Raw genomic sequence first — 20,591 nt, forward strand, 5'->3', positions numbered from 1 at the left:
TTTAGTAGTTTTGAGTATGAAAAAAGAAGAATAAAAAAAAAATCAGGAAAAACTATAAACTAACCAAAAAGAAAAAGGAACACTATAAGCTAAAAAAAAGAAAAACCATAATTTTTTTTTATAACCAAAGGGAGTTGCGACGGTTTAAAACCGTCGCTAAATCAATATTAAACACACTGACGACGGTTCTAAACTGCCGCAAAAGGTTAAAATTCGCCAAAACCATCGTTTTTGCGACGGTTTAAATTGATACTGTGATGGTTTTCAATGGACGCTAAACAAAATGCGTCGGTTTGTGCGACCGTTTATGAAACCGTCGCAATATAGTACTGGCGACGCCAGGATTTACGACCTTTCATCAACCGTCGTCATATACCTTTGCGACGGTTCGAAACCGCCGCTAACCAGTTGCAAAACCGTCGCTAACTGGCAAATTTCTTGTAGTGCCTCCTTCTTTGTCCATCCTTGCCAGAAAAGATTTCCCTGGAGCTCACCCTAAAAATTCAGAACAGGGTGCCTGCTCTGATACCAATTGTAATTCCTGGCACACAGTGGACAGGTGTTGATCAAGGTGTATCAACACTTGTCTGTTGTAGACAGATGTTGTTACCGGTGCGCCAACACTTGTCTATAAACAGAGCAAATAACATAAAACAGTACAAACAGTAAAGTAAATAACACACAAGAGTTGTTAACCCAGTTCAGCCTAAAACCTACTCTGGGGGATACCAATCCAGGAATGAAGTCCACTATCAGCAGTATTACTTCGAAGCTAAACTCACCCGTTTACAACTTCTCACTTAATCACTACCCAATGACACTTCTACCTAGGAACTCCTAGATATGAGACCTCGTCCCAATTCCCACCTTAACAACACAGACAGCGTTGTTATTCAATTTCACGATCACAACAGGTGGAGACACACTCCTAAGAAACTAGGATTCACTCTTGCTTAAAAGCTTGCGAGTAAACCACACAACACAATAGAACAATCTCCGTACTTCAAAGCTTAGGAGAAGTTCACAATTACAACTCAGTAAAACACAGGTCCTAAGCTTGCATCAATGAGATACAAGAAAGGCTCACAATTAACACTCTAAAACCCTAATAACACACGCTTTGTAAGAACACGGTTTTAGATGCTTGAAACCATATGCTTGCCTTCGTATTTATAGTAGTAGAACGACTTGGGCTTCAAGACAAAATTAGGGCTTCTAGAATTGCGGCAGTAGTGATATATTTTTGAAAACAATAGTTATATTTTTGAACCGCAAAAATATATTTTCCAAAAATATAATTCCTTTGGAAAATAAAACTAGGGTTTGGCTGCCTCATGAAACACATTAAACACGTGCGCCTTCCTCTGTGAGAAACCTTGAAACAATTCTTCAAACAGATCTTCAAAAGATTGAGTATAAATTTAAACCCGCTAGCTGGCGCGCACGATACAGAGTCAGGTGTTGTTCCAAAGTGTACCAACATTTGTCACAACACTTGGGGTCAGCACATTTGTCTCAACACTTGGCTAAAATATGTTTTTGCAAAATGTAGCCAACTTACAAAAACCCAACAAATACAAAAAAAAAAACACCACTTTTTTACATAAAAAACAAACAGTTTTTTTAATCAATAAAAAAAATGACAATTCAGTGTAAAAAAAATGACAATTTCCATTTTTCCAAAAAATAAAAAAAATCAACTAGTTTCAATTAAAAAAATCATCCTCCTTTTAGTGTTTTTTAAACGGAAAATATATTATTAATAATAATCAGGTCACCGCACAAGACGAACATAGATCGATAAGAGGAGCTACAAACCAAAGACGCCGTATATAAGCGAAACACAAATGAAAATACCAAAACAGACACCACCTAGAAGGTTCACTTCTAATCTCATACCTAGAAAGACACTCCCCAACTTCCAAACCACACTAACTTTCGATCTCTAATCAAAAGTGATCAACTCATCAGAATCCAACAAACAACTCCTTGAGTCAAAAGTTCACGGGGCAACGGTTCATTATATATAAAAAAAAGAAGAATGAGAACCTAGGCAGATAATCGCAGACTGCCTCCAAACAGTCAACACTGACGCGGTAGAAGTCAATAAGATACAAAAGAAACTGCAAATCTCTACAGATTTCGAAACCATCAGAGACTAAACCATCGTAGAAAATCAAACACATGACATCAACCACACACTGGTGGCGCTAGATCCAACACCACCACATCGGCACTGTTAAATATGCTTGGATCTCAACCCCAAAAGCTAGCTCAAAAGGTGAGGTTTCCCTCACATATTTATACACTTTACCGTCCGGAAACCTAAGCAATGTGAGACTTCAAACAAACCCACAACACAACTACACATTCAACACCCACCCTCACGCCTAGCGTGGACCTGAGTCAAATGCCCACATTGCAGTCCTTAACCCGACTCTGATACCATGTTAAATATGCTTGAATCTTATCCCCTGAAGCTAGCTCAAAGGGTAAGGTTGCCCTCACATATTTATACACTTAACCGCCCGAGAACCTAAACAATGTGGGACTTCAAACAAACCAACAACACAACTACACATTCAACAATGATATTAGAGCCGGGTTAAAGACTGTAATGTAGGCATTTGACCCAAGACTACGCTAGACGTGATGCGTGGGTGTTGAATATGTTGTTTGTGTTGTCGGAGTTTGTTTGAAGTCCCACATTGCTTAGGTTTCCGAACGGTTAAGTGTAAAAATATGTGAGGGAAACCTCATCCTTGGAGCTAGCTTTTGGGGTTGAGATCCAAGCATATTTAACATGGTATCAGAGTCGGGTTAAGAACTGCAATGTGAGTATTTAACCCAGGTCCACGCTAGGCGTAAGGGTGAGTGTTGAATGTGTAGTTGTGTTGTTGGTTTGTTTGAAGTCTCACATTGCTTAGGTTCTCGGGCGGTTAAGTATATAAATATGTGAGGACAATCTCACCCTTTGAACTAATTTTTGGGATGAAATTCAAACTTATTTAACGGCCACCTCACCACCACAACATCAACTCCAAGAGTCATCACCACCCCAACTCAACATCAACTCATTTATATTGCCGTTGTTTATGCTGGCACTTCGTATTTGGTGTGTTACACATTATGAGCTGATCTAACTAGACTCCAAAACTCCAAACATCATCTTGACCCTTGGATGTTTGTTGGTGATTTTAATGTCGTTCTAGGTGCACATGAAAAATGGACCAATGCAAATCATTTGTCCCATCTTAATACAATTGGTGTACACTATGCTTGGGCTAATAGTATGTCGTGATATTTTCTCTTTAGACTTCTCATGATTCTTTTCTCCCTCCTGAATTTTATTTTTTTGCTTTTCAATAAAAACTTCGGTTTCTACGAACTAAATTTTTTTTGCCTTCATTTTTTTTTTGATTTTTATTAACTGAATTTTTCTTGAATTTGAACTAGAAAAAACTTCAGTTTCTGCGAACTGAAGTTTTTATCAAGGACAAAATTGGATTTTTTGGAGTTTAAAAAATACATCTGGCTCTCTCGACGAAATTCCCAATCCGACTAATCCTCTTAACCCTTGATTGTATCTTTCAAAGGTTTTGGAGGGTTTACATATAATCCCTCTTTTTTTTTTTTTTTTTTTTGAAATCAGAGTTTACCTATAATCCCTATTTATTCTGTGGTTTAATTCAGTAATTCGTTCTATTTTTTGTGTTAAAAATTCGTGTGAATTAACTATTGTGAATTTGTGTTTGATTGTTAAGTAGTTGAATATGGTGATGGAACTATGATGAAAAATGATTTTAATTATTAAAACAAGGTGTATTTGTTGTGTGTTGAGTATAATAATAATAATAATAACAACATATGTTTCTGTAAATTTGAGATCATACGGGGTTGTAATAAGAATTTTTAGGATACTCCAATGGCGGAATTGCATTCTGCCTTTCTGTTTATGGGCATTGGGCTATCTCGCTTAGTGAGGAAAGGACACTAGTCTAGCAAGCCTTCATATTTAATATTATGGGTTCTGTTTTTCTATTTTCTAAGTTTCTGGGTTGAATATTTTCTTAGTGAGGTAGCGACTAGCGAGCCTTACAATTCAAAGAATTCTGGGTTTGGGTGCTTTAGTACTTGCTTAGCAGATTGGGGCTCGCTAAGCGAGCCTGACAGAACAACAGACTGCGGTTTCGATTAATTTTTGAGTATGGGGTTTTGATTATGATGTTCTAGAGTACTGTTTAAATGTCCAATTGTTTATGTTTTAGTATTAGTGATGAGATATTAATTAGTATTATTGTTATGTCGTTGTTGTTGTATTGAAATCTTGTTGATGTTAGATGTCATTGTACCCCAATTTTTATTAATGTTATTTTTATTAATATTTGTATTTATTTAATTAAATATGTGATGTGATGTTTATTATGTACTTATGTGTATGGTGTTAATTAGGATTTTTAATGGATTGGACTAGGTGTAGGGGGTGTAGGCCCATAGTTGATGGGTGTGAGTAACAAAGGCCCATTAGGTTTAGGATTATTTTGGTAATTGGTGGTGGGTGGTGATGTAACGATCCAAATTTATATATTCTCTATTTATGTGATTAATTATTTGTTGAGGTGACTTTTAATTAATTTAGTGACGAATAATTATTATCGAAAACATTAGTTAGAGTAGCGAGTTCATGAGACATTTGTGAATATTGAGCTTTGAGGCTTGGGCTTCTACCAATTGGGCTTAGGTTTGTGATGGGGAGAGTAGCCTAAGATAGAGAGAGAAACTCATTTTTCTCAAGAAAGAAATGAGGTAGAGAGAAGGAAGAGAGGAAGAACCCTAGGAAGAGAAGAAGAGCTTGAGATCAAGAGAAAGCTAGAGAAATTATCTGATCTAAGGTAAGAGAGTTAAATTCCATAATCTTGAGTGATTATAGAGAGGGGAGGATGTCGATTCCTCTATTCACAAACTCTCTCAACTCAATTTTTGTTTTGGGTTTTTGGGAGATTTTTCTTAATAAAAGAGAAATCTTTGATCCTAACATGTTTATTAAACTCTTATCAAATAATATGAACAAATTTGTGGGGTTTAATGAGGGAATTTGTAGATTCATGTGTTTTATGAAGTTTTGAGTCAAAGTATGAAAACCTCTTGATTCTTGTTGTTGTCATGTTAATCCATGATTTTACTTATACTTTTATATTTATAAATATGTTATATGCTTGAAAGTACCGCCTTTGTGGATCTAGAACACGAAAAATGAGATTTTTAGGTGGATTTGTGCTCAAAACTCGTAACAGAGCAACCATCTCTGTGTTGAGTCGCCAGGCGAGGATCATCAGTCGCTAGGCGAGATGAGCCCTCCAGCTCTCGCCAGGTTTCGCAGGTCTCACCAGTTACTGGAGACTTTCTGCTTCTCTGTCGCCATGATTCGTCAGGTCTCGCCAGGCGAGAGTGTCTAAAACATAACTTATTCAGTTGATGTTTTAAGTGCAATTAACTGTTTATAACATGGATTAATTGTATTCTTATGGATTGTTGTTGATTGTTGATGATGTTTATTTAAATATCAAAGAAGTATACTAAGGTTAATGCTATTTGTTATTAATTATGTGAGAGTATTCATGAAACATACATGCATTCATGAATTGAGTAAGGATATTAGAATTTTGTAATTCTAATAAAGAAGGATATCGAATTATATTTATTCGATAAAGAAGGATATTAGAGGTGAGATACTCTAATAAAGAAGAACAATACCACATGCATTTAGTTATGTCTAGGGTGACATATCATGAGTTGTGGCATTAGATGCATACCTCTGGGCCGACCCTGCCTCTTGTACTAATTGCTTTAGATTTTCTTCCAACGTCTCTTATGAATCTTTGACCTCATATTTGTAATTAAGTCGAAGTTTGATTAGTTTTCATTAGATGATTCCTTCATTATTTGATATTGAGATCCTGTAGCGTATATGTTGAATTGCTGCTCATATTCTGTTTTCTAGTACTAGTGATAAATAGTCATGAGCCCATCATGTCCAAAGCTTTTACTTCACATAGTCCAGAGCCAGAGTCTTGACGTTCAGAGTCGATTGATTGTGAGAGTCTAGAATCACTTCTATTATTATCTCATAATCAAATTTTCTTTATTTATTTTCTGCACACTTGATAAAACGGTTAGTGTACAAAATTATTCTCTTATGTTTTGTTATCATCAGAAGAACTCCAAGGATATAGATTCAGCGCCAAACTTGTTTCAACACTATCACCGCTACCTAGTCCACTCTTTATTACGCACCCCTTTCACCTCATTTTCTCTGTAAAACTAATTTCTCTTATTTCTTTTCCTCATTTTCCCAGTCCCCCCAATGTTAAGTTGCTTTCATTTCAATAAATTTTTGTGTGTGATGCTGCAAATGATTGGTGGTGCTTGGGTGCCAACATAGTTGTGATGTCAAGTTTCTACAACTGATGCCTTTGAACAACACCAACCTTTATATAAAAATTTAAATTATTAAAATCCTCTAAAATTCCATCTAACTTTTAATTCAGCCAATCCTCTATACCTTTGCTACTTATACTCCCATTTTATCGTACGTGCTCCATCTTCTTATATTTCTAAATTCTATATTCTCCCTCTTTTCCCAATTTAATTACAAAATTAAATGAATTATATCTTATGGTTTCTCTTATTAATTCAATACCTCAACCCACTAATTATTTTGGCTAACACGTAAACAAATCAAAACTAATTAAGTTTAAACAAATAATTATCTCCAAAGATGAGGGTGTTACATACCTCGAGTTGGGATCCTCTCCATTTTCTTCCCAATTACTATAGTTTTGAAGAGTTATGGTGTGTACTCCCTCCGTCCCAAAAAGAATGACCCATTTTGAATATATGCACTATTCATATATATTGTTTTGACCATATTTTTCTACTAATAAATAAAAATAAATATTAACATATAAGATGTTGTTAGATTCGTCTCGATGACTATTTTCAAAATATCAATTTTTTATAATTTTTACTATTATACAATTAAAGATATTAGTCGCCAAGGTTATAACCGTCTATGCTAGCTGGAAACAACCGGAATTCGGGTTGATTAGAGTGTTGACATGAATCCAACAGTTCCATGAGCGTATAAGGAGCATGTCCGCTACAGGTGGTGAACAATAGCTATCATGTCCATCATGATCGGTGATGGTAGTCCGTCATATGATAGTTTTAATAGTTATTTCATAGTACTCTAGTAAGTTTTAGGTATAATTACATCGTAAAACTTAAGGGATTAGATCATTTGTGCCATCATGCCACGATGGAAAGGGTAGAGGAGCGATAGTCACAACCATTACATGAGAAACTACATCAACAACACTACGAGCATCAACAACCCTACAAACACCAGCCACAACATTTCCAACAATCGCCATTTTCAAGCTTAATTCACCAAAATCAGATGATTGAGAGCAACTTGCAATCATCCCACTAGTACATATAGCCCACACATATCAGCGAAATATCTAACAACCGATAATCTTGATTTGAATCGATCGACAACTTAGAATCAGGATCCCTCTCAAATTGGAAGGGGGCAAAGCAGTCACAATCAAAGTGGCAACAATTAAAGTACAACGAAGGAGAGGAAGAGGCGAAAATCAATCTGGGATGTTATGATTAAATTTCATATTTTTGTTGTTGTTTTATTCTTAAGGGTTTGTAAATTATTTATTTTATTTTATGATAATTATCTATATTAAATTGTTTTTTATACAATTTAATGTGTAATTTATTAAATTTTATATTTTTAATTTATTATATATTAAAAATAATTAATTTCTAAAAAAAATCTATTTTTTATTTAAATAATATATAATTTATTTGTTTAATATATTAAATTTATATTTCTAACCAGGGAATTTGATAGTGGCATGAGCCGCCAGTAAATTCAAAAGTTGAATTTCGAACCAATTTTTTGGCGTTTTGAGCTGGACATAAGTGAGTGTGTTTCTCGAACCAATTTTTTTAAACATGTCTATAAAATAAATCATTCTAAAATATATGTTGACTCAATATTAGAGACTAATACTACATGAATGAAAAATGGGTAAATAGTGTTATACCCCCCTGCAAAATAGGCGAGTTTTGCGTTACCCCCTGCAAAATATTTTTTTGAGATTACCCCCCTGCAATGTCAAGATTCCTTGCGTTACCCCCTGGCTCAACAAGTGGGCATATGACATGGAAGAATCTTGACGTGGCATGACACGTGGAAATTAATTTATTTTTTATTTATTTTTAATTGCTAACTCATTAATTAATGTGGGTTTTTAATTAAAAAAATGAAAAAAAAAACTTAAAAGTTGTTATATTTTTATGAACTTACTTAAAAGAAAGTTTTGTTTTTTTTTTGACTAAAAGATTTTTTTTTGACTAAAAGTTGTTATTATATAAAAAAAAAAATTTTTTTTTTTTTTTTTGACTAAAAGATTTCTTTTTTTTTTGACTAAAAGTTGTTATTATATATATAAAAAAAAAGATTTCTTTTTTTTTTTGACTAAAAGATTTTTTTTTGTTTGACTAAAAGTTGTTATTATATATATAAAAAAAAAAAATTTAATTATCAAAAAAAATATAAAAAAAAAATTTCTTTTTTTTTTTACTAAAAGTTGTTATTATATATAAAAAAAAACATATTTTTATTTTTTTTTGACTAAAAGTTGTTAATATATATAAAAAAAATTACTAAAAGATTTTTTTTTTTTTTGACTAAAAGTTGTTAATGTATATATAAAAAAAAGATATTTTTTTTTGTTTGACTAAAAGTTGTTATTATATATATAAAAAAAAAAATTTCTTTTTTTTTTTTACTAAAAGAATTCTTTTTTTTTTGACTAAAAGTTGTTATTAGTTATTATATATATAAAAAAAAATTTCTTTTTTTTTTTTTGACTAAAAGTTTTTTTCTTTTTTTTGACTAAACCTTGTTATTATATATTAAAAAAAAATTATTTTTTGAGTAAATAATAACAACTTTTAGTCAAAAAAAAAAGATTTTTTTTTTTTTTATATATAATAACAACTTTTAGTCAAAAAAAAAAATTTTCTTTTAAGTAAGTTCATAAAAATATAACAACTTTTAAGTTTTTTTTTTTTTTTAAATTAAAAACCCACATTAATTAATGAGTTGGCAATTAAAAATAAATAAAAAATAAATTAATTTCCACGTGTCATGCCACGTCAAGATTCTTCCATGTCATATGCCCACTTGTTGAGCCAGGGGGGTAACGCAAGGAATCTTGACATTGCAGGAGGGTAATCTCAAAAAAATATTTTGCAGGGGGTAACGCAAAACTCGCCTATTTTGCAGGGGGGTATAACACTATTTACCCATGAAAAATTTATAGGGTTGGCAAAGTCCACAAATTTTTGTGAAGATGAAAATAAAAGTTGATGTTGCTGTAAGGACGAAAAATACATACTTAACCCTTTTTTATATATTAATATCATAAAGTATCAGCTCAATCGTAAGAGCTTGACATTGTGATCTCAAGGGACAAAGTGTAACCCACCACATAAACGGCTGTAAAATAGTTATTAGTGTCATTTTAGTGAACAATATATTCCTCTTTTCCGTTGTGTGTAAATAATTTCTACATAAAAAATTCCTAAATTAGATTTCATATTTTAATCATTAATATTACATTGAAGGATGAAAATAATAATTGTTTGTGTGCAAATTTGGCAATTATAACATTCATTGAACCTTGCATAAAAATAAAAGGTTCATATATACCAAAAAAATAAAAAAATAAACAAAAGGTTCATCGAACCGGAAATTCACCAGTCTTATAAAAAGGCTATGAGTGATAACAAAAATTTTCAATTCAAACCTCTCAATATATCTTTGTGATAGTTACAATGACTATGCATTCTTTTCTCACTCTTATGTTTATTTCTCTTTCTTGTTTCATTATTTCTATTTCTCAAGCAATAAACAATGGCTTTAGTGTTGAACTAATTCATCGTGACTCATTAAAGTCTCCACTCTATCAACCTACACAAAACAAATACCAGCGTGTTGCTAGTGCCTTGCGTCGTTCAATCAATCGGGTCAATCACCTCACTAATACACCAAAATCTACTGTAATTCCTGCTAGCGGTGAGTTTCTTATGGAATATTCAGTTGGTACCCCACCGTTTAAGATATATGGTGTTGTTGATACCGGTAGTGACATTGTTTGGCTTCAATGTAAGCCTTGTGAACAGTGTTACAACCAAACCACTCCTATATTTAACCCTTCAAAATCATCAAGTTACAAAAACAATATTCCTTGCATGTCTAAAAAGTGTAAATCTTTTGATTCTCACTCTTGTAGTAAAAAAAAATCTTGCTTATATACTATTACGTATGGTGATGGGTCAATATCACAAGGAGATCTTAGTGAAGAAACTCTTACATTAGATTCCACCTCCAACTCTTCTTTTTCATTTCCAAAAATTCTGATAGGTTGTGGACATAAAAATACATTGTCAATTCAAGGTCAAACCTCTGGGGTAGTGGGCCTTGGATTTGGACCTTTGTCTCTTATAACACAATTGGGTTCATCAATTGGTGGAAAGTTCTCTTATTGTTTGGGGCCAGAATCATCCAACTCGACGAGCAAACTCAATTTTGGAAACGCTGCTGTGGTTTCTGGTCACGGAGTTGTGTCAACTCCGTTAGTGAAAAAAGATTCATCAATTTTTTACTATCTATCATTGGAAGCATTTAGTGTTGGAAACAAAAGAGTAGAATTTGTAGAGAATTCAAATGGTGGTGTTGATGGTAACGTCTTTATTGATTCAGGTACAACATTGACGATGTTACCATATGATGTTTATAATAAGTTGGAATCAGCTGTGGTAAAATTGGTTAAACTGAAGCGTGTTAACGATCCACATGGTTTGTTGAAGCTTTGCTATTTTGTTACATCAGATAAATATGATTTTCCTATAATCACAGCACATTTTAAAAATGCAGATGTTAAGTTACATCCTATTGGCACCTTTGTACCTATAGTCGATGGGATAATGTGTTTTGCTTTTGCCTCAACTCAAAACACTAACATCGGCATCTTTGGGAACCTGGCTCAACAAAACTTGTTGGTTGGTTATGACCTTCAACAAAACCTTGTGTCATTTAAGTCTACTGATTGTACTAAACCGTATTGAGTATAGACTTTGTTTATTTTACTCTTTGAATTCATAATATTAATAATAAAATTTTAATTTTATATATATTATCTAGTCAATTTTACCCTTGATTGTTTTTTTTTTTTACCGAGTGTGATGATTGAAACATTGACCCTCTTTTTTTATAAGTCTAGAGAATAACGAGCATCAAAGGATATGAAGGTGAGAAAAACACAAAAAAAAAGAAGGTTGAATTGTGTTGACTTTTCTAAACAAGAGTAGAATCTGACCAGATTTTTCAAAAGAGTTTGTAGTAAATAAACCAAACATAAAGAGAGACAAGAAAGAAGACACAACAATTTTATATTGATTCCTCTCACAAACCAAGAGTAGTCCAGTCCCTTTGCATTTTCAAAGGATTTCCACTATAATCACTCATGCTAAAGCACACAAGCAAAAGACTTCTAATTGCTTATGAACACAAGCAAGAGACTTCTACTACTCAAGCAAGAGATTTCTAATGCTAAAGCACACAAGCAATAGACTTCTCACAATCTAACTTAATCAAATAAAAGATTGTTTGAGGTTTAAACTTGATATACAATCAGAGGTGTCATCAATACAAAGCAAGGTAAATTAGAGCTTGGATTTTGACAGAGTTTCAATTATTTCAAAATGCATTCAGAGTGTTGTGTTTTCTTAAAATCTTCAACTCCTTATATAGACAAGGATCAAAGATCCGTTGAAGAAGTTCAACACTCAAATTTGAGTCTTTGAGAAGCATAATCATAGACGTTGGAATCTTCCTTGATATGGTTAATGCCGTTAAAAAGACATTTGAATTCCCTTTATTACAAAAATAATTTACCGTTTCATTCCATTTATCTGTGAAGTTTTTGTTTGTTTCTACACGTGACCAGAAGAGGACAAAGATGACTCTGAGCTTGATAGTGACCTTTTAGAGTATTCAGATGGTGATATGTCCTTCAAAAGCTATGATTCTCAGAGACTTCACTTCAGAGTCCGACTCTTCAGAATTTGGCCTCTTAGCTTCTGACTTTCTTCAGATTCTAGTACTCCAAACCAGAATCTGATCTCTAGTTTCTGATCAAATGCTTCAACTTCTCTTAAAAAATAACATGTGTTCTTATATATGTTCGTACACATTTTTAATCTTAGGTCATGCACACTTGAACATATATTAGCATATTCAATTTGTTCTTTTAATATTTTGTTATCATCAAAACTCTAGAGACATTGTACAAATCCATTTTGTTCCAACAATCTCCCCCTTTTTGATGATGACAAACATAAGTATTTAAAGACAATTTTTTTTTGGAAAGTTGGTATTCGGCCCTAGAATTGCCTAATCCAAGGGGACCAATCCCACCGTCCACTTGCGAGGGCCCCATTTAAAGCCAGAGTTTTTTTTGGTATGAATTTAGCCCACCAAAATTGGCACCAGGGGGAATCGAACCTGAGACCTTGAGAGGAGCATACTCCAAGGACCCAAGCCAACATCACTAGACCAACCCCAAGTGGGTTTTTAAAGACAAATTGTTAATTCAATTTTACTAGTGGACAATAGGGTATGAGGTTTGTAAGGTCTATCCAGGTTAATTAAATTCCTTTTAATTTTTTTTTTACTCAAAAACAACGATATTCATTCATTCATTTATTCATTCAAATTTATAGAGAATATATTAATCGAAATCATTACATATTCAATTTCGCTAAAAACTAATAAGGATGAATCTGCAAACAGACTCACAATATCCGAGTTAATAGTATAAAATGGCCTATTGCATTGTCTACGACAAAGCCTGCAATTCATAAGTCGAGTTTTAAATAATTGATTCATTTACTTGCATTAGACTCAGACTTAAATACTTTTCTCTTAAGGTACTTTTTCATTTTCAATAAGCTAAATACTCGTTTATGGCTTTATGCAACACAAATATACACACACACACACTGCATGCAAACGGTAATGATATAAAGTGCGAGTAAACCAATATATTGGTACCTGACTTTATAAGACACAATCAAATAAATTTATGACTTTATGAATATTTTAAAAAGGTCATTGAGTCTGTCAAATGCAATTCAATTAGTGCTTCTAAATGTATGCTATGGATTTAATTAATCGTGAATGGCTAAGTATAGAGGCTAACTTGATGATCAATAAAGTCAGGGACTTTTTGAGATATTCACCAAGTCAATGACCTATTTGAGAGTCCTTGCAAAGTGTGTTGTTCAAATTTTTGTGGGTTTTAACAGTTTTTTTTTTCTTCTAAATTTAATATGTACTATAAAAGCTTTAAATGAAAGATAAATTTGAAACAAAAAATGCTAATTAATCTATTTCTTTCATAGAAATCATCATCAAGATGTCCTACAAATCATTAGAAGAAGAAGGTTCCACCCAAACTGATCAATCTCCTAAAAAGTCACCACCAGAATGTATTTTCTTTTTTCTTATGCTCATCGTCCTATTTATTGGCATCATAATATCCATAACCACGCCCTCGATCGAGTTCAACATAATTTTTTTTTGAAGAACGAGTTCAACATAATTGAAGCTTCAATAACTCAATTCAACATCACAAGCAACAACATCTTATATTATTGTTGTGGCAAGTGTGAGTGTAAGTCTCACATTGCTTAGAAAAGTGGAGGTTGAACACTTTATAAGAGAGAGGACCCATAAATCTAATAATACCTTAAGGTTTTGGGTTAAAGTGTGGTGTCCAATTCACTTGTGAAGTTGTTCTTGAGCCCAATGTGGATGATCCCCGGTTGTCCCCTCATGATGACCCAACAGTGGTATCAGAGCCGATGGTTCAACGAAGGGTTGAACTGGCTCTTTGTATCAAAGTCTTCCTGACAAAGGTGGTCAACCGTCGGGTCCTGTTGACCAGTGTGGCTAACGACAGTACAAGTGTATGGATGAAGAAGCTTCCGCTTGAGGGGGAACATATTCTAGAGTGGATGGAATCACACTTTAGGGGGAGATTGTTGTGGCAAGTGTGAGTGTTAAGTCCTACATTGCTTAGAAAAGTGGAGGTTAAACACTTTATAAGTGAGAGAACCCATAAACCTAACACCTTAAGGTTTTGGGTTAAAGTGTGGTGTCCAACTCACTTGTGAAGTTGTTCTTGAGCCCAATGTGGATGATCCCCCGGCTGCCCCCTCGTGAATTATATATAACTTTAACGTCAGCATCACAGTAAGAAATTTCGAAAATCGAATACTTAATTTTGAAAGGAAGATGAATGCAATTTTTTCGTATAAAGGTAATCAATTAAATTTGGAGACTATGGTACCCTTTTCTCTAGACTGTAAGAATGCAGTTAGACTTCAGCCCATAGTGTTTGAAGGGAACAACTTGATCAAATTAGACCATAAACAACTTATTAAGCATAACAATTGGAAATTTACGACTTACAATTCGAATTATCTCAATATATGGGTTGTCCAAGTTTGAGAATTCCTATAATTTCCAATGGTAAATTGGCACCTACTTTCAAAGTCTCCAAATGCTCGTATAAGTGGGAGTAGTTGTGATTCAGCTACAATTGAATTGATATATTTTTATAGTTGAAAGTTTAGACTAGTTTGGGTGGGACTATTTGATTGATGTATTTGGTTTGAAACTACAAATTCTCTACAAGCTAAGTATTTTTATGAATAAATTATTTATCTCTGGCTCTTTATTTTGTCCAATAAATTGTAATTAAATTTAGTTGAGTGTTACTAAATTTCTAAGGAAAAATTTACTTGTTGGACTCTGAGGGGAGTTTCACCGGATTTGATCAATATATATATTGGGTATTGAACAACCTTATAAGTGACTCTAACATCACATCTCCATTCAAAACTTTAAAGCATTGAGTTTATAGGTCTTCTCACTTATAATTTAAGTGCTCAATCTCAATTCTTTCAACCAATGTGGGACACTTCATTCACACTTGATAGATCTCAACATCTCCCCTCAAGTGAGTCTCTCAGTGCTTGTGATCCTTCGCCACTCACTTATAGCTCTAGCATGCGTTTGAACAACCATATTAGCTTGTCACATAATAGACTTCACCTCAAAGTCGCAACGATTTGACAACAAACATTTGATCCTACAAACAATGGAACTAAATTCCGAAACACCGGAATGCACATTGTAAATTGCGTTCACTACATTTTGCGAGTCTATTTCAAAGGTTACATTTGTATAACCTCTTTGGTGTAGCTCCTTCATGGCTTCCAGCACTGCTATGGCCTCTCCTTCATCGTTCGAACATCTGCCACTAATCCATGAACTACCAGCTGATACAAACCGACCCATAGTCCCTTACGCACCAGCCCGCGCTAGTTTTTCCAGCTTCCTGATGGAACCCCGCATCTATATTGCATTTATACCAGTTCAGTTGCGGTTTCTGCCATGCCATGACTTGCTGCTCGCGATTTCTGCTGCTGTTTCTGACATTCTGCACTGTGCTCCATTCGTTCCATAAGCATGTTGCCTTGTTCCCGAGCTGCTGTCCGTGTTCTTTTGTTTTTGTTCCATACCCAATTATTCCTGTTATTCCATAAAACCCAGACCACCATTGCTACTTTTCCTGCGATGTATTTATCTGTTTTGCTACATATGTCAATTAAGCACTCTTGTGGTGTGTTAAACCTTTGAATTCTTGGTGAAATAATAGAATCAAGCCCAGCTGCTTGCCATGCTCTTATACTGTCTTGACATTCAAAAAGGAAGTGTCAATCACTTTCATTCTCATTTTCACAAATTGGACAAGTTAATGGGCAGGCAAGGTACAAACCTCTCTTTCAACCGAATTCTTGTTGGTAAACAACCCTTACAAATGCGCCAAATCAAGTGCTTAGCTTTCGGTGGTGCCTGTGTCTTCCAAATCCACTGTTGGATATAACAACATGTTATATGCTGATTTTACACTATATATACCATGTAAATCATCTTGCCAAACTAGATTATCCTCTTCAATTATCACAATCCCATACTTTCCCAAATTCCCATTTTAATCTTATAAGTAATTCTAACACCACATCTTCACCAAAACTTTAAGGCATCGAGTTTATGGATTTAATTATATTGGCACGGGGCAGAGCCCTTCATGGGCTGGACAGGGCCATGACCCGCCCCAAAATTTTTAATTTTTTTTCATAGGTATACTATTTAGCGGCGGTTATACACCCCCGCTAAATAGTCTGTGTAGTTTGTTACATTTTGTTTTGCGGGGATTTCTAACCATACAATCCGGTATTCTTTAACAGGTTTGCATTTTGAAACCCCCGCTATTTTGACGTCCAGAATTCTCTATTATATATTAATAATTCAAACATCCCTTCTAATGTTTTATTGTTTAATAATTTATTTTGTCGAAGTATTCAAGTATTTTTTTTTGGAGAAAAAAGTACTCAAATTTTTATTTAAAATAGAGTTTGTGCATAAAAATTCATGTTTGATCAATCTTTTGTTAAAAAAATTTAAATTTTTGTTAGAGAGATGCATATAATATTATAAACATAAATACAACAACTAATTAAAAATTATGAAGTTTACACATTTGACATAAAATATATTTCATAATATATTTTTAAAATTTATTTATTAAACATGTTAATGGTCCACCTTTTGACTATTTTTGAGATATCGGCCATACTAGACAGACTCTCAATATGATATGTGTTTTTTTTAGAAATTTCTTTTGCATATTCGATTTATATTTGTAGCAGTCCGCCCCAATTTTTTGGGCTAGCTCCGCCACTTATTGGCAGATTCAAGCTCTCAAAAACAATATGTTTGGATTTAACTGTAATTTTATATTATCAATGAAAATGAGGATTAATATAATTACAGTTATCACTCTATGAACATATTGTTTTTGTGAGCTTGAATCTGCCAATATTAGCGACAATCAAAGTATTAGAATTTTAATTATAATTTTTCAACATAATAGTACTTGCATGAAACAAATAGTACTTGCATAAAACAAATAAAATTACTCGGTAAAAAGTGGTATCATCTTTGTGTGGAAGAATTAATTGACACGTCTCATATTAAATTTTTTGGGTTTTGGTCCGGAATTTGGAGACTCAAAGTCCCTCCAAAGGTTAAGAACCTTATTTGGCGCGTTTGTTGTCCGACGCGAGCTAGACTTCGCGAGAAAGGTATTCATTGTCCTTCAAATTGTGTGGCTTGTAATGATAATTATGAAGACAACATGACTGGTTTGTGGCGCAATATTGAAGAAGTAAGTCTCACAACTACGATAGTAGCAGATGCAGTTTTCCTGCTTTTACACAGAAACTAGATATAAAACAAGCAGCATTATGGGCTGTGATTGTGTGGTGCATATGGAACTTAACATCACAATTTGAAATTATGGAATAATGTAATAGAGAATTTGCAGATTTTTGACCATGCAAAACACATGATTGAAGATTGGAGGCTTGCTAATTCTATTAAGTTGAAACACCCAACTGCTGGTATGGGTAACAACAACAGTAGTGTGCATGAAGAGCACAACAGTGAAATTTGGTGGAAAAAACAAAGAAGCCGGAAGATATAAATGCAATATTGATGCCTCCTTCGGAAAACAACGAAATCACATTGATTTTGGCATCTGTATACGAGATGATGAAGGTCGATTTGTGCTTGCTAAAACAATGTGGTCCTCACCTACATGTGAGGTGGATGTAGAAGAAGCTTTGGGATTGACCGGATTGTTACACACTATCAATTGGGTTCATGAACTACAATTGGAAGGAGTCGATTTTGTGTTGGAATAGAAAAAGGTCGTTAATTATTTTCACAAAGGCCAAAATGATATTACAGAATTTGGTGTTGTGTTGAATGAATCTAAACGTGTTTTTAGTTTGTATTTTGAAAACTCTCATATTGAGTTTGATAGGAGACAAGCAAATGAGACAGCTCATGCTCTTGCGAGGGTAGCCACATCTTTAACTAGATCTAATATTTTCGTTGATGTACCGACATGTATCAAATATATTATTATGAATGAAATGCTATAAACATCTTTAAGTAAAAGAAAAGACTAAAACAAACGGGTCTTTAAGTAAAAAAAAAAGAGACTAAAACAGACGGCCGGGAAAAGAATAATATAGCAATTAAAGCATGAATTGTTTGATTAATTCCAAGATACTAGAATATCGACCCGTGCGGTGCACGAGTCTAATTAGCTGTAAGATATGTAATTATAAATTACGATATGATAATTGCAATAATATAAGGTATATGAAAATTTTTGAGTAACATTAAATGATAGTTCAACAATAACTTTGGATAAATATTCATCCAAAGGAAGATATATTACTGAAGACTTACTTATAGACCACATTCGAAGTCTTAGTCGTATCTTCGCCGTCATCGTCGATGATCAATATTTTTAATCCTCTAGAAGTAACTCTTGAAATCGCAACATACAACTGACCATGTGAAAACACTGACGACGGAAGATATATTCCAACATGCTTTAAAGATTGTCCCTGACTCTTATTAATAGTCATCGCAAAAGAAATCATTAAAGGAAATTGTCTCCGTTGAAATTTAGAAGGAATTTATACGTTAGATGGTGTCAGAGAAAATCTAGGTATGAAAACCTCATCACCAATATTACTTCCTGAAATAATTTTTCCTTCAAGAGCACGTTTTCCCAATCTTGTTATAATAAGTCTTGTTCCATTGCATAATCCTAATTTTTTATTCAAATTCCTTAATAGCATAACATGAACTCCAATTTAAGTCTCAACTTGTGATTTGGGAGTCCCGACATAGAAATCTTGTTCAAAAATTCGGGAGTATGAACATCATCCACTGTTTGACCATCTACATTTTGTGCGAGTGGAGTATCATAACTCAAATATGTTTTTTCTTAATCAGAAGTTAAATCCAACATATAATCTTTTATTGTATCGACTATTGAATTTTTAGGAGCTAATATAGCTCTATTTTGGAAACACGTTATATCGTTCATGTTTTGTAAAAGTTTGGGATATGTGCTTTCAACGATAGAAGCAAGAGAATCACTTGAATTTGGAATCAATAAATCTGATGGAATGTCATCAAGTTCTAAATCATCGTCGTTGTCATCTTCAATTTCTCCATCGCCAACACCCAAAACCCATTCAGAAAACAATCTTTTTTGATCCGGAAAGGTTAAGATACATTGTTAGCAAAAGAAACAAATATGAATCAATGATTTTTTTGTAATTAATAATATAGTCACGTTGATATATACCTGGAGTCAACTACTATTTGCATAAATATCACGTTGATATATATATTTGCAGTAATACGATCAACCATACTCCTCGACATGAACAAACTTTTAAGTTCAGAAAGACATAAAAAAAATATATTTTTCTTAGCATGTTTAGTTAAAAAAAAAAGTAACTTTTAAGTCCAATGATTTTTTTCTTTCCGTAAAAAAAAATACTAAGAAAATGATTAACATGTTTAGTTAATTAGTAAAAAATATTAAATATACATGTGTGTTAATATAGGAAACTATTATTAGTCTTTGATTAAAAAAAATAGAAGGTTGAAATTTGATGTCAAATTAAAGTTTGACACCTGATATCAACGGATCCTAACTCATCATGATTCGCTGATTTCTAACTAAAATAGATGTACAAATAGTAACAAAGGGAAATGTGCAATTGTATTATAGTATGAAAGACGAGGATGGGAGAGAAGAGATAAACAGAGTAAATTAAATTAACGGAAATTATGCAAATTTGTTCCGGTAATGGATGGCACATGATTCCCCGTTGGGTTGAGAATAGGTTAGGCGGCCTACAAGCGTTTTTAGCCTGACCTGTGTAAGCTTGACCTAATCTATTTATTAAAAATGTCAGGCTTAGGCTTTGAAAAAAGTATGTTTACATAAATATGTCAGACTCATGCTTCTAAAAAAGCTTACAAAGTCTGATAGGCCAGCCTGTTTATATTTAATTATTATTATTTATATTATTTTTTGCCAAAGAAAAAATATATTGTTATTTAATCATATTTTTTATTTTATTAACTTTTAATTCTTGTGCTAATTATTTTATTAGTTTTTTCTTAATGTTGAAGAAATTATAAAAATTTAAATGTGAAATAGGATTTTAAAGGTCTGTTTAGCCTATTCAAAAAGACTATATAGAGACCTTTATGTAACACATGCTTTTAAATAGGCTAAAAGGCCAGACCAGACTTTAAAAAGACTCAGGCCAGACCAAAATAAATAACATTTGATAGGCCGTAAGGCCTGAGCCTGGCCTTTTCCCAACCCTATTCGCTACACATTGGAGATAATAATATTCGCGATAAGTAGCATTTCTCTTATTATAAATATTAATTTAAGAAATTGAGTAAACAAAGATTACATTTA

General features: G+C 33.3%; 1 protein-coding gene across 1 annotated transcript; it reads left to right on the forward strand.

The window, feature by feature from the left end:
* Positions 1-9,921: 9,921 nt before the first annotated feature.
* LOC123893786 (aspartic proteinase CDR1-like) lies at positions 9,922-11,214 on the forward strand. The gene has a single exon (XM_045943582.1). It carries the CDS (start codon positions 9,922-9,924, stop codon positions 11,212-11,214), a length of 1,293 nt encoding a protein of 430 aa, XP_045799538.1.
* The last annotated feature ends 9,377 nt before the right edge of the window (positions 11,215-20,591 follow it).

Source organism: Trifolium pratense, linkage group LG7 (assembly GCF_020283565.1).
Source record: "Trifolium pratense cultivar HEN17-A07 linkage group LG7, ARS_RC_1.1, whole genome shotgun sequence".
Lineage (NCBI taxonomy): Eukaryota > Viridiplantae > Streptophyta > Magnoliopsida > Fabales > Fabaceae > Trifolium > Trifolium pratense.

Bases quoted from the DNA above. Each gene is read 5' to 3' on its own strand.
- LOC123893786 (XM_045943582.1), top strand. From the start codon at position 9,922: ATGACTATGCATTCTTTTCTCACTCTTATGTTTATTTCTCTTTCTTGT.